Source organism: Sabethes cyaneus, chromosome 3, assembly GCF_943734655.1.
Source record: "Sabethes cyaneus chromosome 3, idSabCyanKW18_F2, whole genome shotgun sequence".
Classification (NCBI taxonomy): Eukaryota; Metazoa; Arthropoda; class Insecta; order Diptera; family Culicidae; genus Sabethes; species Sabethes cyaneus.
Genome location: NC_071355.1, coordinates 192,962,443 through 192,977,089, shown reverse-complemented (window position 1 = coordinate 192,977,089; position 14,647 = coordinate 192,962,443). Strand labels below are relative to the sequence as shown.

General features: G+C 37.6%; 1 protein-coding gene across 1 annotated transcript in view; it reads left to right on the top strand.

Annotated features, from left to right (window-relative positions):
- Positions 1 to 8,644: 8,644 nt before the first annotated feature.
- LOC128740531 (uncharacterized) overlaps positions 8,645 to 14,647 on the top strand; it is a 38,577-nt gene continuing 32,574 nt past the window's right edge. Inside the window, exon 1 of the mRNA XM_053836075.1 lies at positions 8,645 to 9,092. Within this exon, the coding sequence (XP_053692050.1) occupies positions 8,645 to 9,092 (448 nt within the window). The remainder of the gene's footprint in view (positions 9,093 to 14,647) is intronic.

Genomic DNA, 14,647 nt, shown 5'->3' with positions numbered 1-14,647 from the left:
CGCGCGGTGTTAGACAAATGATTGAAAGGATCGTCGTCGCTGCTGCGTGAAAAAGAGAACGAGTAAAACAGCTCGCGACGCGTCTAAAGCGCGAGGAGAGAAATAAACGGTCGTGTGTGTATAGCTAACGCGCAACGCTGCTGTGACGCGACGATGATGACCACGACGACGACGACGACGCCAGCAACGTCGGCGGTACAATCGATCGCAAGCGAGATTTATACGCTCGAAATATACACGTTCCCGAAGCTTTCGGCTGCATGAATAATGAAAACATAACAAGTCCGTGTCAGTAGACAATCGGACAGCCATCAGTAAATATCACGGTTGTTGGGCGCAGGCCGGCCAGAGTTTACCCGTCGGAAGCGACGGCGGTATGATCGATTTTGCGCGCGCATGCTTAAGAAGATTTATCGAGGATCGCCAATCGAACGAAACGGTCGTCGGTGCCACAGACGGTCAAAGCGACGAATTGATTGAAGTTTTTGCCGCGACTGCAACCTGTCGAGCTTTGCTCGGGAAGTGGACGAGACCCCGGTGGACATGTGTGATATATCGGTGCTGGAGAAGCAGAAGCAAGCGAAACTGCAATCGGTGAAATAAGCGTTCTCAGGAAGCGTGTGAATGATTGCTCCGAGCTCCGCTCGTTCCTTCGCCTTCGGTGTCACTGCACACGGCGAGTCAAATAAAATGTGATATTATTTATTGTTTTAAAAATTGGATATTTTAAAAACCAGGACCGGTACTGGTTGCGGCAAAGTGAGAAGGGCAACAAAGCTGGTGGTGGAAATTGAAATTTCAAGTGAAGTGACAGGGCGAAAGATATTGTTCCTGGCAGGAGAATCAGTGCTGTGTGCAACTGGCCTTTCGGTACCTACAAGTGCAGCAGCAGTTTGCAGCGGCAAGAATGTTGATATGCGAGCAACCGATATGAGCTGGATTTTTAATTAGGTTAGTAGAGGAAAATTCGATTCGCGGCTTAGTGTTTGACAGCCATAGTAGATGAACAGATACGAATTAATATGTGTTAATTAGTGGCAAAATTATGCTCATTAAATTTCTTAAATATGTATTAGGCCATTGCAAATCATTTTCAAAGTTTTTGTCACCCCCCTTGGAAATTGGCTTGAAAAATCCGGAGGAAGAAAAATAATTTGTAGGATATGAGTCAAATTTTTTTTATAAAATCAATTGTCTGTGGGCTCTACAGTCTGAAAAACTCGAAAAATGAGTGTACAAGTTGATTTAACGCTTCTAGCACGAAACAAAAATGGAAATTCGAACAATGGAATTTCCGAAAATCGTCCAAAAAAATTTTCCTTGGTTTTTGTCTTATTTTGGTAGATTTTTGCATAGAAAATAACAACGTATATATTATAAGCAAGAATAGATTCGGTTTTCACATTTAAACTTTAAATAAAAATGCTTGAACCCAAGTTTTTTTTTGCTCGATTAAAAAATTCACTTTGTTTTTTTTCGCCCCCCCCCCCCCCTTCAGTGGCCGAACACCGGAAGGACAAAAACTTTATAAAATATTTGTAATGGCCTTATTACATATAATAAATATATCGTGTAATATATCTATGGTTGAACAATTACTGCAACAAAATATATTAAAAATTTTAAGTGTTTTGTAATATAAAGCTTTGGTGAATGATCCTCTGGGTTAAAACCACTCTTACAAAAAAATATAAATCTTGTGGTGTGTGGTGGTGTGGTTAAGAGTTACTCTGGACGAGGTTGCAAGATATGGAGCATGATCTCAAATATGCACTTTCAACTGTACTCTACGAGGACAGAGGGATTCCGATTTTGGCATGGTTCGATGTTGACATGTCTCGAAAAATTTTGAACTTCTGAGTACCATACAGTTAAAACTTAAACCCCAACGGGAAAGTCAAAATTCAATATAAATCAGAAATCCAATCAAAATTTAACGCTAAAAAGTCAAAAGTTAAAGACAGAGATCAATATCGGAAATTTGAATTAAATTGAACCTCAAACCGGACTTGACATTAAAACTTAAAAGTTTACTAGAAATTAGGCATGAAGTCAGACTTTAATTGACATTTGAAATTTTACTTGAAACTGGCTTTAAATTGAGCTTTAGTTGAACTTGAAGCAGAACTTGAAATCCGATTTGAGTTGGAGTTGGAATTGGGATTGGAGTTCAAATTGGATGGGAAATTGAACATGAAAGTCTATTAGCAATTAGACTTAAGTTGGGCTTAAAATTAGACATACATTTTAATTCAGATTAATTTGAGCTGAATGCTTTACTTCAATTTGAGCTGAATACCGCACTTAACAAGGGCTAGAATTTGGGCATGAAATCGAATATAAATTATCTTGAAATCAGATTTGAACTTCAAATTTTAAACTGAAACCTTAGCACTCGTGGTTAGAGCAGCACATTCGTGCCTTACATTAGACTTAAATAAAATTGAACTTGACAGCGGAGTTGAAATTGGACACAAAATATCATATGAAACGGATGCTACTGGATTTGAAATCGGACATGAAATTTAACTTAAAACTGGACATGAAACTGGTCTGTGAATTGAACTTAAAATTAGACACAAAGGTTTATTTGAAATAAGTCATGAAATAGGGCTTCAATTTTTAATTATTACTTTGAATTGGATCTAAAAATAGAAGTTAAATTGGATTTGAAATCGGATATTAATGGGCAATAGATCTTAAAAATTTACTAGAAACCAGACTTGAAATTAGACTTAAAATGGACTTAAAACTGGATTTTTTCACGCAATTGGTTTAAATATAGCAAAAATACCGGGCTTACAAACTAAATTCTCTGGACTTTCGGGTTATACTTTAAGTATTTTTTTTGTTTTGAAATAAATCCTATAGAGAAGGTGGAGCAATGGGCACGCCAGAGTGATACTATTCCACTGCAACTTTTTGCTATTTTACCTGATCTAAAAGCTACTGTCTACAGAAAAAAAAACAAAATTATTTGAATGAAATACATAATAGCAGTACCTAATAGGTAAGATATAATTATTATAACTCTTTAATTAATTGGTGCGAACTAATTAATTAATATTGCAGAATTCAGAATAAATACCGTAATTATTTGATGTTTTAAGGCCGAAACAAATCGGGAATCTTTGCCAAAATAACTGCAGGATAATCCCAACAAACCCAAGGATGCTTCCAAGAAACATCTCTGCAAATAAACGTGATTAATAAAATCTGCCTGCTTGATTTCTGAGGAGTTCAAGCTTAGATGATTCATTTCGGCAGTTATGTATGAAAGCATGGATAGTTTAATATACAAATTTGCAATTTTTCCTCACAGTAAAACTGAAAACAACTCCCCTGAGTGCTTAGCCTATAAAATAAAGCGGGTAGTATTTAAATATAAATGGAAGTTTATGGAAGAGTCTAAAATTTCACAAGTTCGATTAGGTTTTGAGTTACGCAAATATTTCTGTTTTATTTGTATGAGAGTCCTTATCCACCTACCACTGCACAGTGGGGAATCACTGGCCAGCAGCCAAAAAATGAAAGTTCATTTCGACTCTCCGTTGTATTTTTCCTATGATTCTATACTATTGAAGTGTTCAAATCCAAAATTGTAGATCAATATGACAAAATTTGAATTTTCTATGAATCTTGAAAGTATGCTATCTCAGCATGTTTTAGCGTTTTATTGAAAAATAACCCAATATTTCAAAACATTCTAGAGGTCTAATGGTAACTCGGATTTTAACGGTGTCTAAGGAAAAGTTCTTCAAAAAATAGTGCTGAATAAAGCCCATTGATTAAGTATGCTGTAATTTTATCATAGTATGCCACAATTTTAATTTTTATTAAAAAAGTGCCCTAATTTCGCGTAAAACACGCTTAAAAGTTTTGAAGCCAAAGTTCGCCACTATTGACACTACCGGTAAAAGTTAGCGTAAAATATGAGCTTTCAAATGGATATAGTCTCATTTAGCGCAGAGTAGCGCAGAGCACAGATGTTACGCTTGTAAGGCTACTTTATCAGAATTCAACAATATAGACAAAATGCAAACACTCAAAGTAAACGTAGGATATCTTAATTATGGGATATCTCCTTTACATGGTTGGATAAGCTGCTTCGAATGTATGGTCCATATTGCATATTGACTAGATTTTAGAGGTTGAAGGAAATCTGGAGGATACAGCGATAGTAATGACGGAAATACAGCTCAAAGATCTTATGCCAATCCTGGTATTAGTTTTGAAATCACGGGTATAGATATGAAATTAATTAAAAGGTTGAGAAATTTTCTTATAGCAAGTTCTTGAACACATTATTTCAGAAAAATTCGAAACTTATTGTTTGTATACCAAAAACCTTTATGTCAGGGTATAGTCTCATATAATACGTTCACTGCAATGCAAAGAATTTGAATTCGCGGTCATAAATGAATCTAGACAACTATATTGCTGATAGGACGAATGACAGAAGAAGCACAAAAATAAGTTTTTTTGTTTAATTATAGTCACTTTAACAACTCGGGTCATTCGTGACTTCTGCGGGGTTGGGAATTGAATCACGGTCCTCGGTGTGAGAGGTGTGAATGCTAGCCACTACACCGGTATTGACCCTCACGAAAATAAGGTTATTGCCTTATGCTAAAAATAGTGAAAAAAATACAAGACAATATTTTACATGCAAAAATGAGTGTGAAAATACAAATCGTGATAGAATTGTTCGTCTTCTTATTTCTCCGGATAAAGCTTATAGCTTCTTCGAAACGGAAAAATGAAATTAGAAAAATCTTTCTGAGAACGCTATATTACTATTGAAGACGAAACGTGAAGCGAGTGATTCTGCAAAAGGAGAAAAAGAAGAAGAAGAAGAAGAAGAAAAAGAAGTTGGAGATAAAGAAGATTAAGAAAACTAATAAGGGGAAAAGTTTTGATTTTTGATTTGATTTTAATATTAACCTATATGGATTTTGTGTTGATTATTAAAGCTCATACTTGCTTTGTATTGTTTTATATAATGTTTTATCCTGTAAAAATCCATCTGCAATAGTTTTCCAAATGGCTCTCATTTCTTATACGTCTTTATACTTAAAAAATACTTGAAAAATAGCAAAATTCTCCCTAACATAAAAAATATACGTTCTAATGCAAAATAAACCTGAAATTCGGGCTCAGCACCCCAAAATTACTTAAGAACCACATATTATCCTTGATTTAAAGAGATTTTTTTGCTTAGCCAGCATTTGTATGGAGTCGCCCCACTGTGCACTGGGGCGAGTAAAATATATTCATGCCTCCAAAATCCCTTACATGCAAAACTTAATTCCAGTTCTTTGATTACTTCACGAGTTATGAGGAAATTTGTATTTCATTTGTATGGGAGCCACCCTTTAAGAAGGTGGAGGGGTTTCAGTACATCTTAGAAAAAATTCAAAAGCCCCTCCAAAACCCCCAAATGCCAAATTTGGTTCCATTTGCTTGATTTGTTCTCGAGGTATGAGGAAATTTGTATATCTTTTGTATGGGACCCCCTCCCCCACTCTTGAAGAGGGGGGGGGAGCCTAAATCACGAATGAAAAAAAATCTGCTTCCTTAAACCCCCACATGCCAAATTTAGTTCTATTTCGTTGATTAGTTCTCAAGTTATGCGACAATTTGTATTTCATTTGTGTGGGACTCCCCCCCATTCTAAAGAAGGGTGGGGTTTTAATTTATCATATAAAAAATTCTTGCCTCCAAGAACCACCACATGCCAAATTTGGTTCCATTTGCTAGTTAGTTCTCGATTTATGAAGAAACTAGTGTTTCATTTGTATGGACCGCCCCTCTTGAAGAGGGGAGGGATCTTAATTCACCATAGAAAAAATTCTTGCCTCCAAAAACACCCACATGCCAAGGATCCATTCCAGGGATCTGAGTCGACAAAACTGAACTGCTGGAATACGAACTTCTTTTCATGGCCCGTCTGGATTAACTGATCCAAATGTCACTGATCGTCGAATTTTCCCGTAGAATATTGGTGTAGAAATTTGCACTGAATATTCTGTTGATTTATACGAGGCTTCTCACGAAAAGCGACCCCAGGCCATCACATTACCATTCATGTTTCACCGTGCCATAGATGTGAGGCTCCTCGATTAAATGGCGCTATTCAACCCCTGATGGCCCAAAACTTCTCAATCGCCGAAGTTCCGGCTTTCGGTAGAAAAACACTGTTTTTATCTCTACACCTAGCTAAAATCGGCTGTGCTCAGTGGCATGATGCCAAATCCGGCGAAACAGCGTCTCATCTCCGTGAGAACGCAAGAAGGACAGCATGTGGTTCTTGAAGTACTCGTATCGGTAGGTTTACCTGTTGATGGAATCCCTTGTGATGTACGTCTAGCTCATCTTGCCGCACCCACAGATGGCCTGCTAATCCAAGTATTTTTTTGCGGATTTGTCCGTTATGTGTCTTCTTTTTTACCTCCACAGTTCCTGTGGAACGGCCAACCATTGCAACCGCTATACTGTCAGTAGAGCTTTCTTTCGCGAGTTTCAGCAACCGTGTTCTGTATAGCGTAGTTGATCCAATAGTTGTGGTAGTACCAATAGTTGCGCTATTATTAATTATTAATGCATATTTTCGTTACCGTAGTATTTTAAATAAAACAATTATGTTCATTATATAAAACCAGTTCTTATGAGTATTTGTAGTTAGACTACACCTGGGGGGCTCTGTAGCCGCAAGGTTACCGAGTCTGCTTTGACAAGCGAATGGTCATGGGTTCGAATCTTAGTAGAATCAGGCCATTCGATGGCAAAGTGACTTTAGCATGGGTTTATTCCCAGGCTCCTCACCAGCACCACCCTTCCTTCGTGCTAAATTCTACGTTATCCCGTTATGGCCTATTGACAGTGCAAAAATGAGACCCTTATAGTTCAATGCACTGGTTAGCTGTTCCAGGGATGGCTATAATTGGGGACAGCGCTGTCATGTGGAACGAGGTGGGTAAAGTAGAGAAAAAGCATTGAAGGAAGGGTACTCAAATTACACACAAGCACGCATAAAATTCAATAAGCATATCGCTCACTCAATAGCGACTATAGCCAAAATAAATGCAGTGCGGGTTATACAACAAACACCCGGGCGATATCACAATAGATCTAACCATACTGGTCGCAGTGATGAGTCCATACAGGAAAAAAAAATAGACTACACCTTTTAAAATTAAAGCATTATTTACTAAAATGCCGATTTTCTAAAATCTAACACAACTATAAGCGCAGTTGGAGCGCACAACTATAGGCGCTCATTTCTTTAGTTGCGCTACAATGTTTTTTCACCTAGCAACCTAGCAGTGTATACGGAATAACACTAAAGGAACTAAAGGAACCAAAGGAACGCCAAACTTAATTAAGGAAACATTAGCGCAACTATTGGTACAATATAATTGAATCGGAAAATTCATTTTTTTCTTTATAAAGCTTCTCGTACAATGAATGCAATTGTCTTGCCTTGCAACAAATACCTTGTGTTTGATAAATTTATAATCAAAAGAAATAACATTGTGCTTAGCTGCGCGATTAATGGAGCGTCTACCCTAGTTATGTAGTAAATAGTTGGTAATTATTATTGCGTAGATGTTGAAAATATTCTTAGAAACTTTTAGAAAAGTGAAGCCTTATGGGTTAAAAAGAAAGTTAGAAACCAAAAAACCTATTTCCTTGAATGATTTACAATAGGCCGTATGAATAAAAGAGTTAGAGCAAATGCTACCATACGATTTAAACGGGAAAAGCAAAGTAAACTGTTTTATTCATACGGCCTAATGTGTAATAGTTTTCATTCAATCGCTAGGAAATGACAGTAGATTTAAATGGAGTTCGCAACATTTGTGTGTTGTTTGCAGACTATTAGAAACGATTTTTATAAATTGTGTGCTTTGTAAACAAAATACAGCGTGAGAAAAAATAAAACTAAGAGGAACAAGGCGGATGAAAAACAACATTGTATTTGTTTTTTGGCAGGTTGTTTTACTAACAAAGATCAGAAATTATAAAAATTATCTCTAAACCAAACAGTTGCAAGAAAAAGGTATAGTAGCTCGAAAAATATGATTTTCAAAAAGTGGCGTCTGTTTGCAGTAAGTATTCTCCGCAAACCACTGTAATACTTAGGTATATGATTTTATTTAATCAAAAACAATCGGAACTTGCCCTTCTCTGACTCTTACAGCCTTTCCCAGTTGAGATTCGAAAATGCGACGATTGGCTTGTTAGATCAGCGCCGTAGCTAAGAAAACAGGGAAATTTTATGACACGCCTTATTATAATTGATCTTTCACTATCGCACTTCACATTAAATTCAGTAGATTTTGTCCAACTTTTACCTCCGTATCTGCCCAATTTTACTCCCCTAAGCTTTTGTGCACCAAAAAATGAATTATTTAATTTTTTACCATTTCAGTCTCGAAAATGAGTGGAAATATTGCATCGAAATTATTCGTTTTGAATTTGTGATCCAGTTTTTGAGGTCAGCACCGGGATGATGTTCGCTGGCTAAAAATCCTGCACTAGCAACAGACCAAAGCCCACACGCCAGGTTGCCGTAAGCGGCCCGCAAAAGGAGACCATCCTTAAACTGGTATAAATACTTTGCACTTAAATACGTCATAAAATGTCACTGGATAACAGCGTGGACGAGGAGTACGGTTCCAGCTTCGGTGAGACCGAACCGATGGGAACGTTCAAAAGGATAAAGTTGGAAAGTGACGTCGACAGCCATAACGGAAGCTTTGGTGAGCTGCTGAGCAGCATCAAAGGCGGATTGGACATGCGCATTCGCAGTGAAGAGCGAAACGAGACGGACTATGCTGACGGCAGCGCCGTTTTCGCCTCGGGAGGACTAGATCGACTTTCAGGAGGTGGCATTTTCGGTGGCAGTGGCAGTGGCCTAAATAACAACAACAACAACGACACTTTCAACAACAATAACAACAACAACAACAATTCAGTTAAATCAAAGCCAACCGATGTTGATGAGGTGAAATTTGGCGAGTTTAGCAAATTTTTGGCCGATAGCGAGAAGGATGAGAACATGGCCACAGTATTAGAGCTGCTGCACGGTGAGTAAACGAAATTGTTTAGCTATATTTAATCAGGCGGTAGTATCGGAACGAATTTGTGTTCATTTCGATTGGGGGGATCATTGTTGAAGTGAGTGAAAATCACTTTAAAAATACATGTTATATTTAAATTGGAAGCTTATGGATAATGGGGCTCGGTTCTCTATAAAAAAATGTACGAGCTGATATTTTCAAAAAAAAAAAAGTAAAAAAAAATATGCAGAAATCATTCAAATGAAGGCAAACAAATATTTTTCATTCATCATTCCGCTCGCTGCTGATGAGGCCATCGGACGACACGAACAATAAACCATATCCAGCATAAAGCACCGTGCGTCTCGTCCCTCTGCCGCGAGCGACACTAAACATAAACATCATCATACATACACAGTTCATTCAATCGACAAATTCTGAATTCTTTTCCACTTTATCGTTTTCGCTCTTACTCAATCGTTCTCGGTCGCTCGGTGTCCCCATGCGCCGCTTGAAAGGTTCAGAGTCACGTTACTGCGTTAAACTGTGTGTGACTTTCCCACTCGGAATTAAGCCGGGCGCGATTCATCGAAACACGCGCAAAACTACGACAATATTTTTATGTAGTACACCCGACGGCTCTCACTGGAGAAAAAACCGACCCACGACCGTGCGCTGGAATTGGCGTGTTGGTTTTTCAAGATTTTATGCACAATTTTTGGGAACACTTTTGGAGCTTAATTTGCTTATTCTCCATCTAATTTTATTAAAAAATAATTTATTCGTTAAGAACGTCACGATTGTTTGATTACATCTAATCAAAATTCATTAAAATGATCAGTTTTGTATGCTGCTGTCGGCTAAGCAATCGTACCATATTCCTAACCAATTAATGATTCGTTTCTGATTCCTGGAATGTCCAAATCCAGCCACAATTCGACAACCATTTGTAGTATAATGCCAGAAACGGTTCTGGTGACACATCGTGCCATCCATATCTCATGCGAACCGCAAACGCGCGCCGTCGTCCGTCACTTTCGGAGTACCATAATAATCGTTGCGTTCGTATTGCTCGATTGCGAAACAATGGGGATATTCTTGCTCTGCCTTCCGCGGCGCGCACATACTTACTGCCAACCAAGCAGAGCGACAAAAGCCACCGCACAATCGCAGTTAGACTTAATAAAAACCAATAAATTGAATAAAAAAATGTGAAGTTTCCACTTAAAACTGAACTCACCGCCGGCCGCGGCCGCCGCCGTCATCGTTGGCCGCGTTGTCGGGGGGGACAATATCAGCATATCGGATGTTTGAATGTGTGTACGAGCGCTCGCGGACGCGTGACTGTGCATGCAAGTGACGACGACGACGACGCGACGGTACGGTTTGCGGTTTGACCGATCGGATGGATGGTGTAAGGGCTGTTGTTGTGATACTGCTGACTTCAAGAATAAAGCCAATTGTGACAGTAAAGAAATGCGATAGAAAGACGCAGCAACAGCGGCGAGAAGTAAGTATGGAAAAATGACGACTCATACGCAGTTCCCTGCGTTGGTTAGTGAATTACAGAGCAGGAAATGCGGGCTAAGCTGGGAGAGCAGTTGGGTGATAGAGGTGGGAGGAATAAGCATCAAATTGGTTGATTTGACTGAATTAAAGAAAAGAAAATATTAATGAATAAATTTTTATGTCAAAATCACATCTGCATACTAGCCAGAAGTGGAACGGGTAGAAAAGTTCATGGTGGAATGGAAAACAGAAGTGAATATGCCTAAATGAAGCATTTTATTTTTGTTAGTGGAAAGAAAACGAGTGTTCATTTCGTCGTGGGAATGTTTATTTTTAATGTTTTTTTACATAGGCTGCTTTATACTAGTTATACATTTATATTAGTACGAAATTCAAAAATAACTTCTATACACTTTTTAGAAGAAAATTGGGACATTTTGTTATTTGCTAGTGAATAACTGTTTTGGGTATAGTCCTTTTTTATCAATTTTCATTGATGAATTCGCTAAAATCTAAATTTTCTTTACTAAAAGTTACACAATGAAAAATCAAGCATTTAGCGAGTTTTTGAAACCTTTGAAGTCATTGCTAAAAACACATATCCTAAAAAGGATTGGTATTCTGCCGAGTTTTTAGTAAATGAGCAATTTGGTGTTGCTAAAAACGAACACTGCAGGCAATGTGAAAATAGAACACTCAGTTGTACTGTGTTTGTTTCGTTCCATTGCAGAAGCTCTGACAAAAATAATATACCTATTAGTCAGGTTCGAAGAACGATGCTGGTCTAACCATCCAATCGTCGTATGCTCGCATCTCTGCTGTGTGGTGTTTGTTAGAGTCAGTAGGATCGTTTATACTAACCCCGTAATTGTCCTGTACTCTAAATTTTATTGTGAGAAATGGTGGAGAAAATAACCAAATAGAACTTCAAACAGCCCTCCTAAAAGAATTTCAGGCATGATTTCTCGAAAATGCAAATAAATCTTCATAGAGCGTTCTTTATCTTGATCTCGTCCCGTCTCATTCGAATGTATTTCGATGTGTCTGCTTCTATATTTCTAAGTAACAAATCTAAAGCAGACTAAACCTCGTGTTTTTAGTCTTGCCCTTGAAATGCGGGGGTTATTAGTAGCTACGCTTAATAAGTTGTCGTTGTGATTCCTACCTTTTGTCCAATGCTGGAAGGTGCATAGGTCGAACCAAGCTATATAATCTGAGATTATAACCTGATTCGAACCTACAACACCCGCCAGGGCATGTGGTTCGCTGGTACTTGTACCTTTGAACCATCGTGGCGCTGGAAAAAAGGAGACTGCACAACCCCCCTTATTAAGCTAGCGACATGGGTTGGGTTATTTTTAGACACAAATTGTGCCTCTTCATCCGTTTACTGAAGAAACCACCGACCGAGAAGTTTAATCTAACTTTGTTTTAACTGGCGGGACGACGACACTAGGCAGGCCCTTGTGACTTACAAGCAGTTTTGCCACATGTACAGATTTATTTGGAAAAGTACATATTTTTTGGTTTTTTTCTGGTACAGATTCTGTACGGTACAGATTACAGTTTTTTCATAAAGTACAGATAGTTACAGATTTTTTTTGGTTTAAAAAAACTCATTTTTCCTCTCAATTTTGTTACTTGAAATCAATAGAGGAGCACCTCTTGCCTTGAGTGCAAACAAAACTAAACGTGTCTGTGTTTAAGTTTAGCAACAATATGTACAAACATCATCAAAGAAATAAGTAATTTGCGACTTAAAGCTAACAACCAGGTTTTGTTATACAACAAATAAACTTAGTGGTACAGATTTTGGTACAGATTTTTGAAAGCAAAAGTACAGATGAAAAAGATTTTTATACCTTCCAGTACAGATGAATATGTGGCAACACTGCTTGCAAGGTACTGCGTGTGACGCTGTTCGTCTGTCAGCGTGTTAGTCGCGATTCTCAGCGGAACATTGAGTAACCGTAGGCAGGGATGGCTCGATCACTTTGGTTCAATTTTGATTCATTTGACAATACCGTCTTAGCCAAGCAAAATTTGACAAAATGATGTACGGGACATTTGTAGAATTAGTTATTATCTAAAATTTTACTGAACAAAGTTTTGCTGTATCTTTTGTTGTTACGGTGCTGCAACGCTAGTACCTCATTAGTGACTAAGTGAACGTTTATTTAGTTAGTAATGCGATACTAGCATTGTAGCTCTGTAACTACAAAAGATACAACAAAACTTTATTCAGAAAAATTGTTGATTGTACCTAGTTCTACATATGTCCTATAAATAATTTTGTCAAATTTTGCTTGGCTGAGACGGTACTGTCAAATGAATCAAAATTGAGTTAAAGTGATCGGACCATCCCTGATCGTAGGATGGCGATTCTATTATTATTTATCGCAAAAAGCAGCCAAATACGTTGAAAACTCCGGATGCTTGGGTGCAATTGGATTTAAAAATAATTGTAGTTGGACTTGAAATTAGACTTAGAATTGGTCTAGAAATTAGAGCTGAAATTGGACTTGATGTGGGACATTAAGTTAAACTTGAATTTGGACTAATTTAGGCTTGAAGCTTTACTTCAAGTTAAACTGGAAATTAGACTTTAAATTAAATTTAAAATTAGACTTAAATTCGGAGTAATTTGGACTGGAAGTTTTGCTTTGAATTAGACATGAAATCTGACTTTGTTTGAAATTTGGATTGACATGAAAAAATTTTTGTTTGAAATTGGATTTGAAATTGAGTTAACCTGACCTTAGAATTTAATTTGTACAACTGGAAATTGGACTTGCAATCAGAGTTTAAATTTGATTTAAAATCGAATTTAAAATTTATAAGCAATTAGACTTGAAATTGGACATCGACACGAAACGTTTTATTTGAAATTTGGATTGACATTTTTCATCTAATTCTCTTGAACGTTTTATCTCTTTTCTGTATCAGTACCGTTTTTTCACTTTTTGTTTCATTTTTTCTTGTCTGTATCGTTTTTCTGTTTTTGCTCTCACTTTTCTTGTTGTTGAGTATATTATCGAGTGGTTTAACCGACGGGTCATTCATCACTGGTATCTCTCACTTTTCTTCCTTTTCCTTTCGTTTTTCTTCATTTCCTGTCGTTAATTCCAAAATAACTTTTTGCTGTCCCGTACTTACTGTTTGATTGTTTCGTTTTTCTTCGTTTGGGAGCCACCCATTTGGCATAAAGTCATTTGGCATAATGCTATTTGGCATAACGCCAATTGGCATAATCCATTTGGCAAAATCATAAGGAGCCATTTGGTATGATTCCTTAAACATTATTTTATGACCTAATGTTCGCTTTCCTAGATGATTCAGGGCGTGTCGGCCGTAGGCAATGGCGAGTGTTCGCCGGTGACCCGTCGTCGGAAGCGCCGGCCGCTGCGGGGGACAGCTCCCCTGCAAAAATCATATCTGTCTAGGTCTATTTATTTTCCTAGGTTTACTGACATCTAGTTTTTTTTCAGCTGGGTCCGAATGAGCGACAGCGAGTAAGGACGGATCACTCTTTCTTTGTGAGGCGATCGAAGCACCAAACAACAAAATCTGGGTAGATTATCAATTATGCCAAAAAGTCGTTATGCCAAATAACCATTATGCCAAATGATCATTATGCCAAAAGACCGTTATGCCAAATGGATTTATGCCAAATGGCGTTATGCTAAACAGCATTATGCCAAATATTTTTATGTCATATATGGTAACCCCCTTTGTTTTATGCCATATATGGTAGCCTCCTTCGTTTTTCTTATTTTCAATCCTGTTTTTGCCCTTGGTTTTTACTCGTTTTTCATTATTTTCTTTTCACTTTTCTTTTTCGTTTGCAGATTTCGTCCTTTTATCTTCTTTCTTTTTTGTGTTTCGTCTTCGACCGTTGCGTTTTCCTCTTTTAGATGGCCTGTTTTGCCTTCTTTTCTGTCACGTTTATTCTGATTTTGCTCCCTTTTTCCCCTTTGCTCTCCTATTTTTAACTCCTGTTTTCCCTCTTGTTTTTTCTCGTCTTACTCCTTTCTTGGATTCTTTTGAAAGTTGCTTCTTCTTTTCCTGTCCTA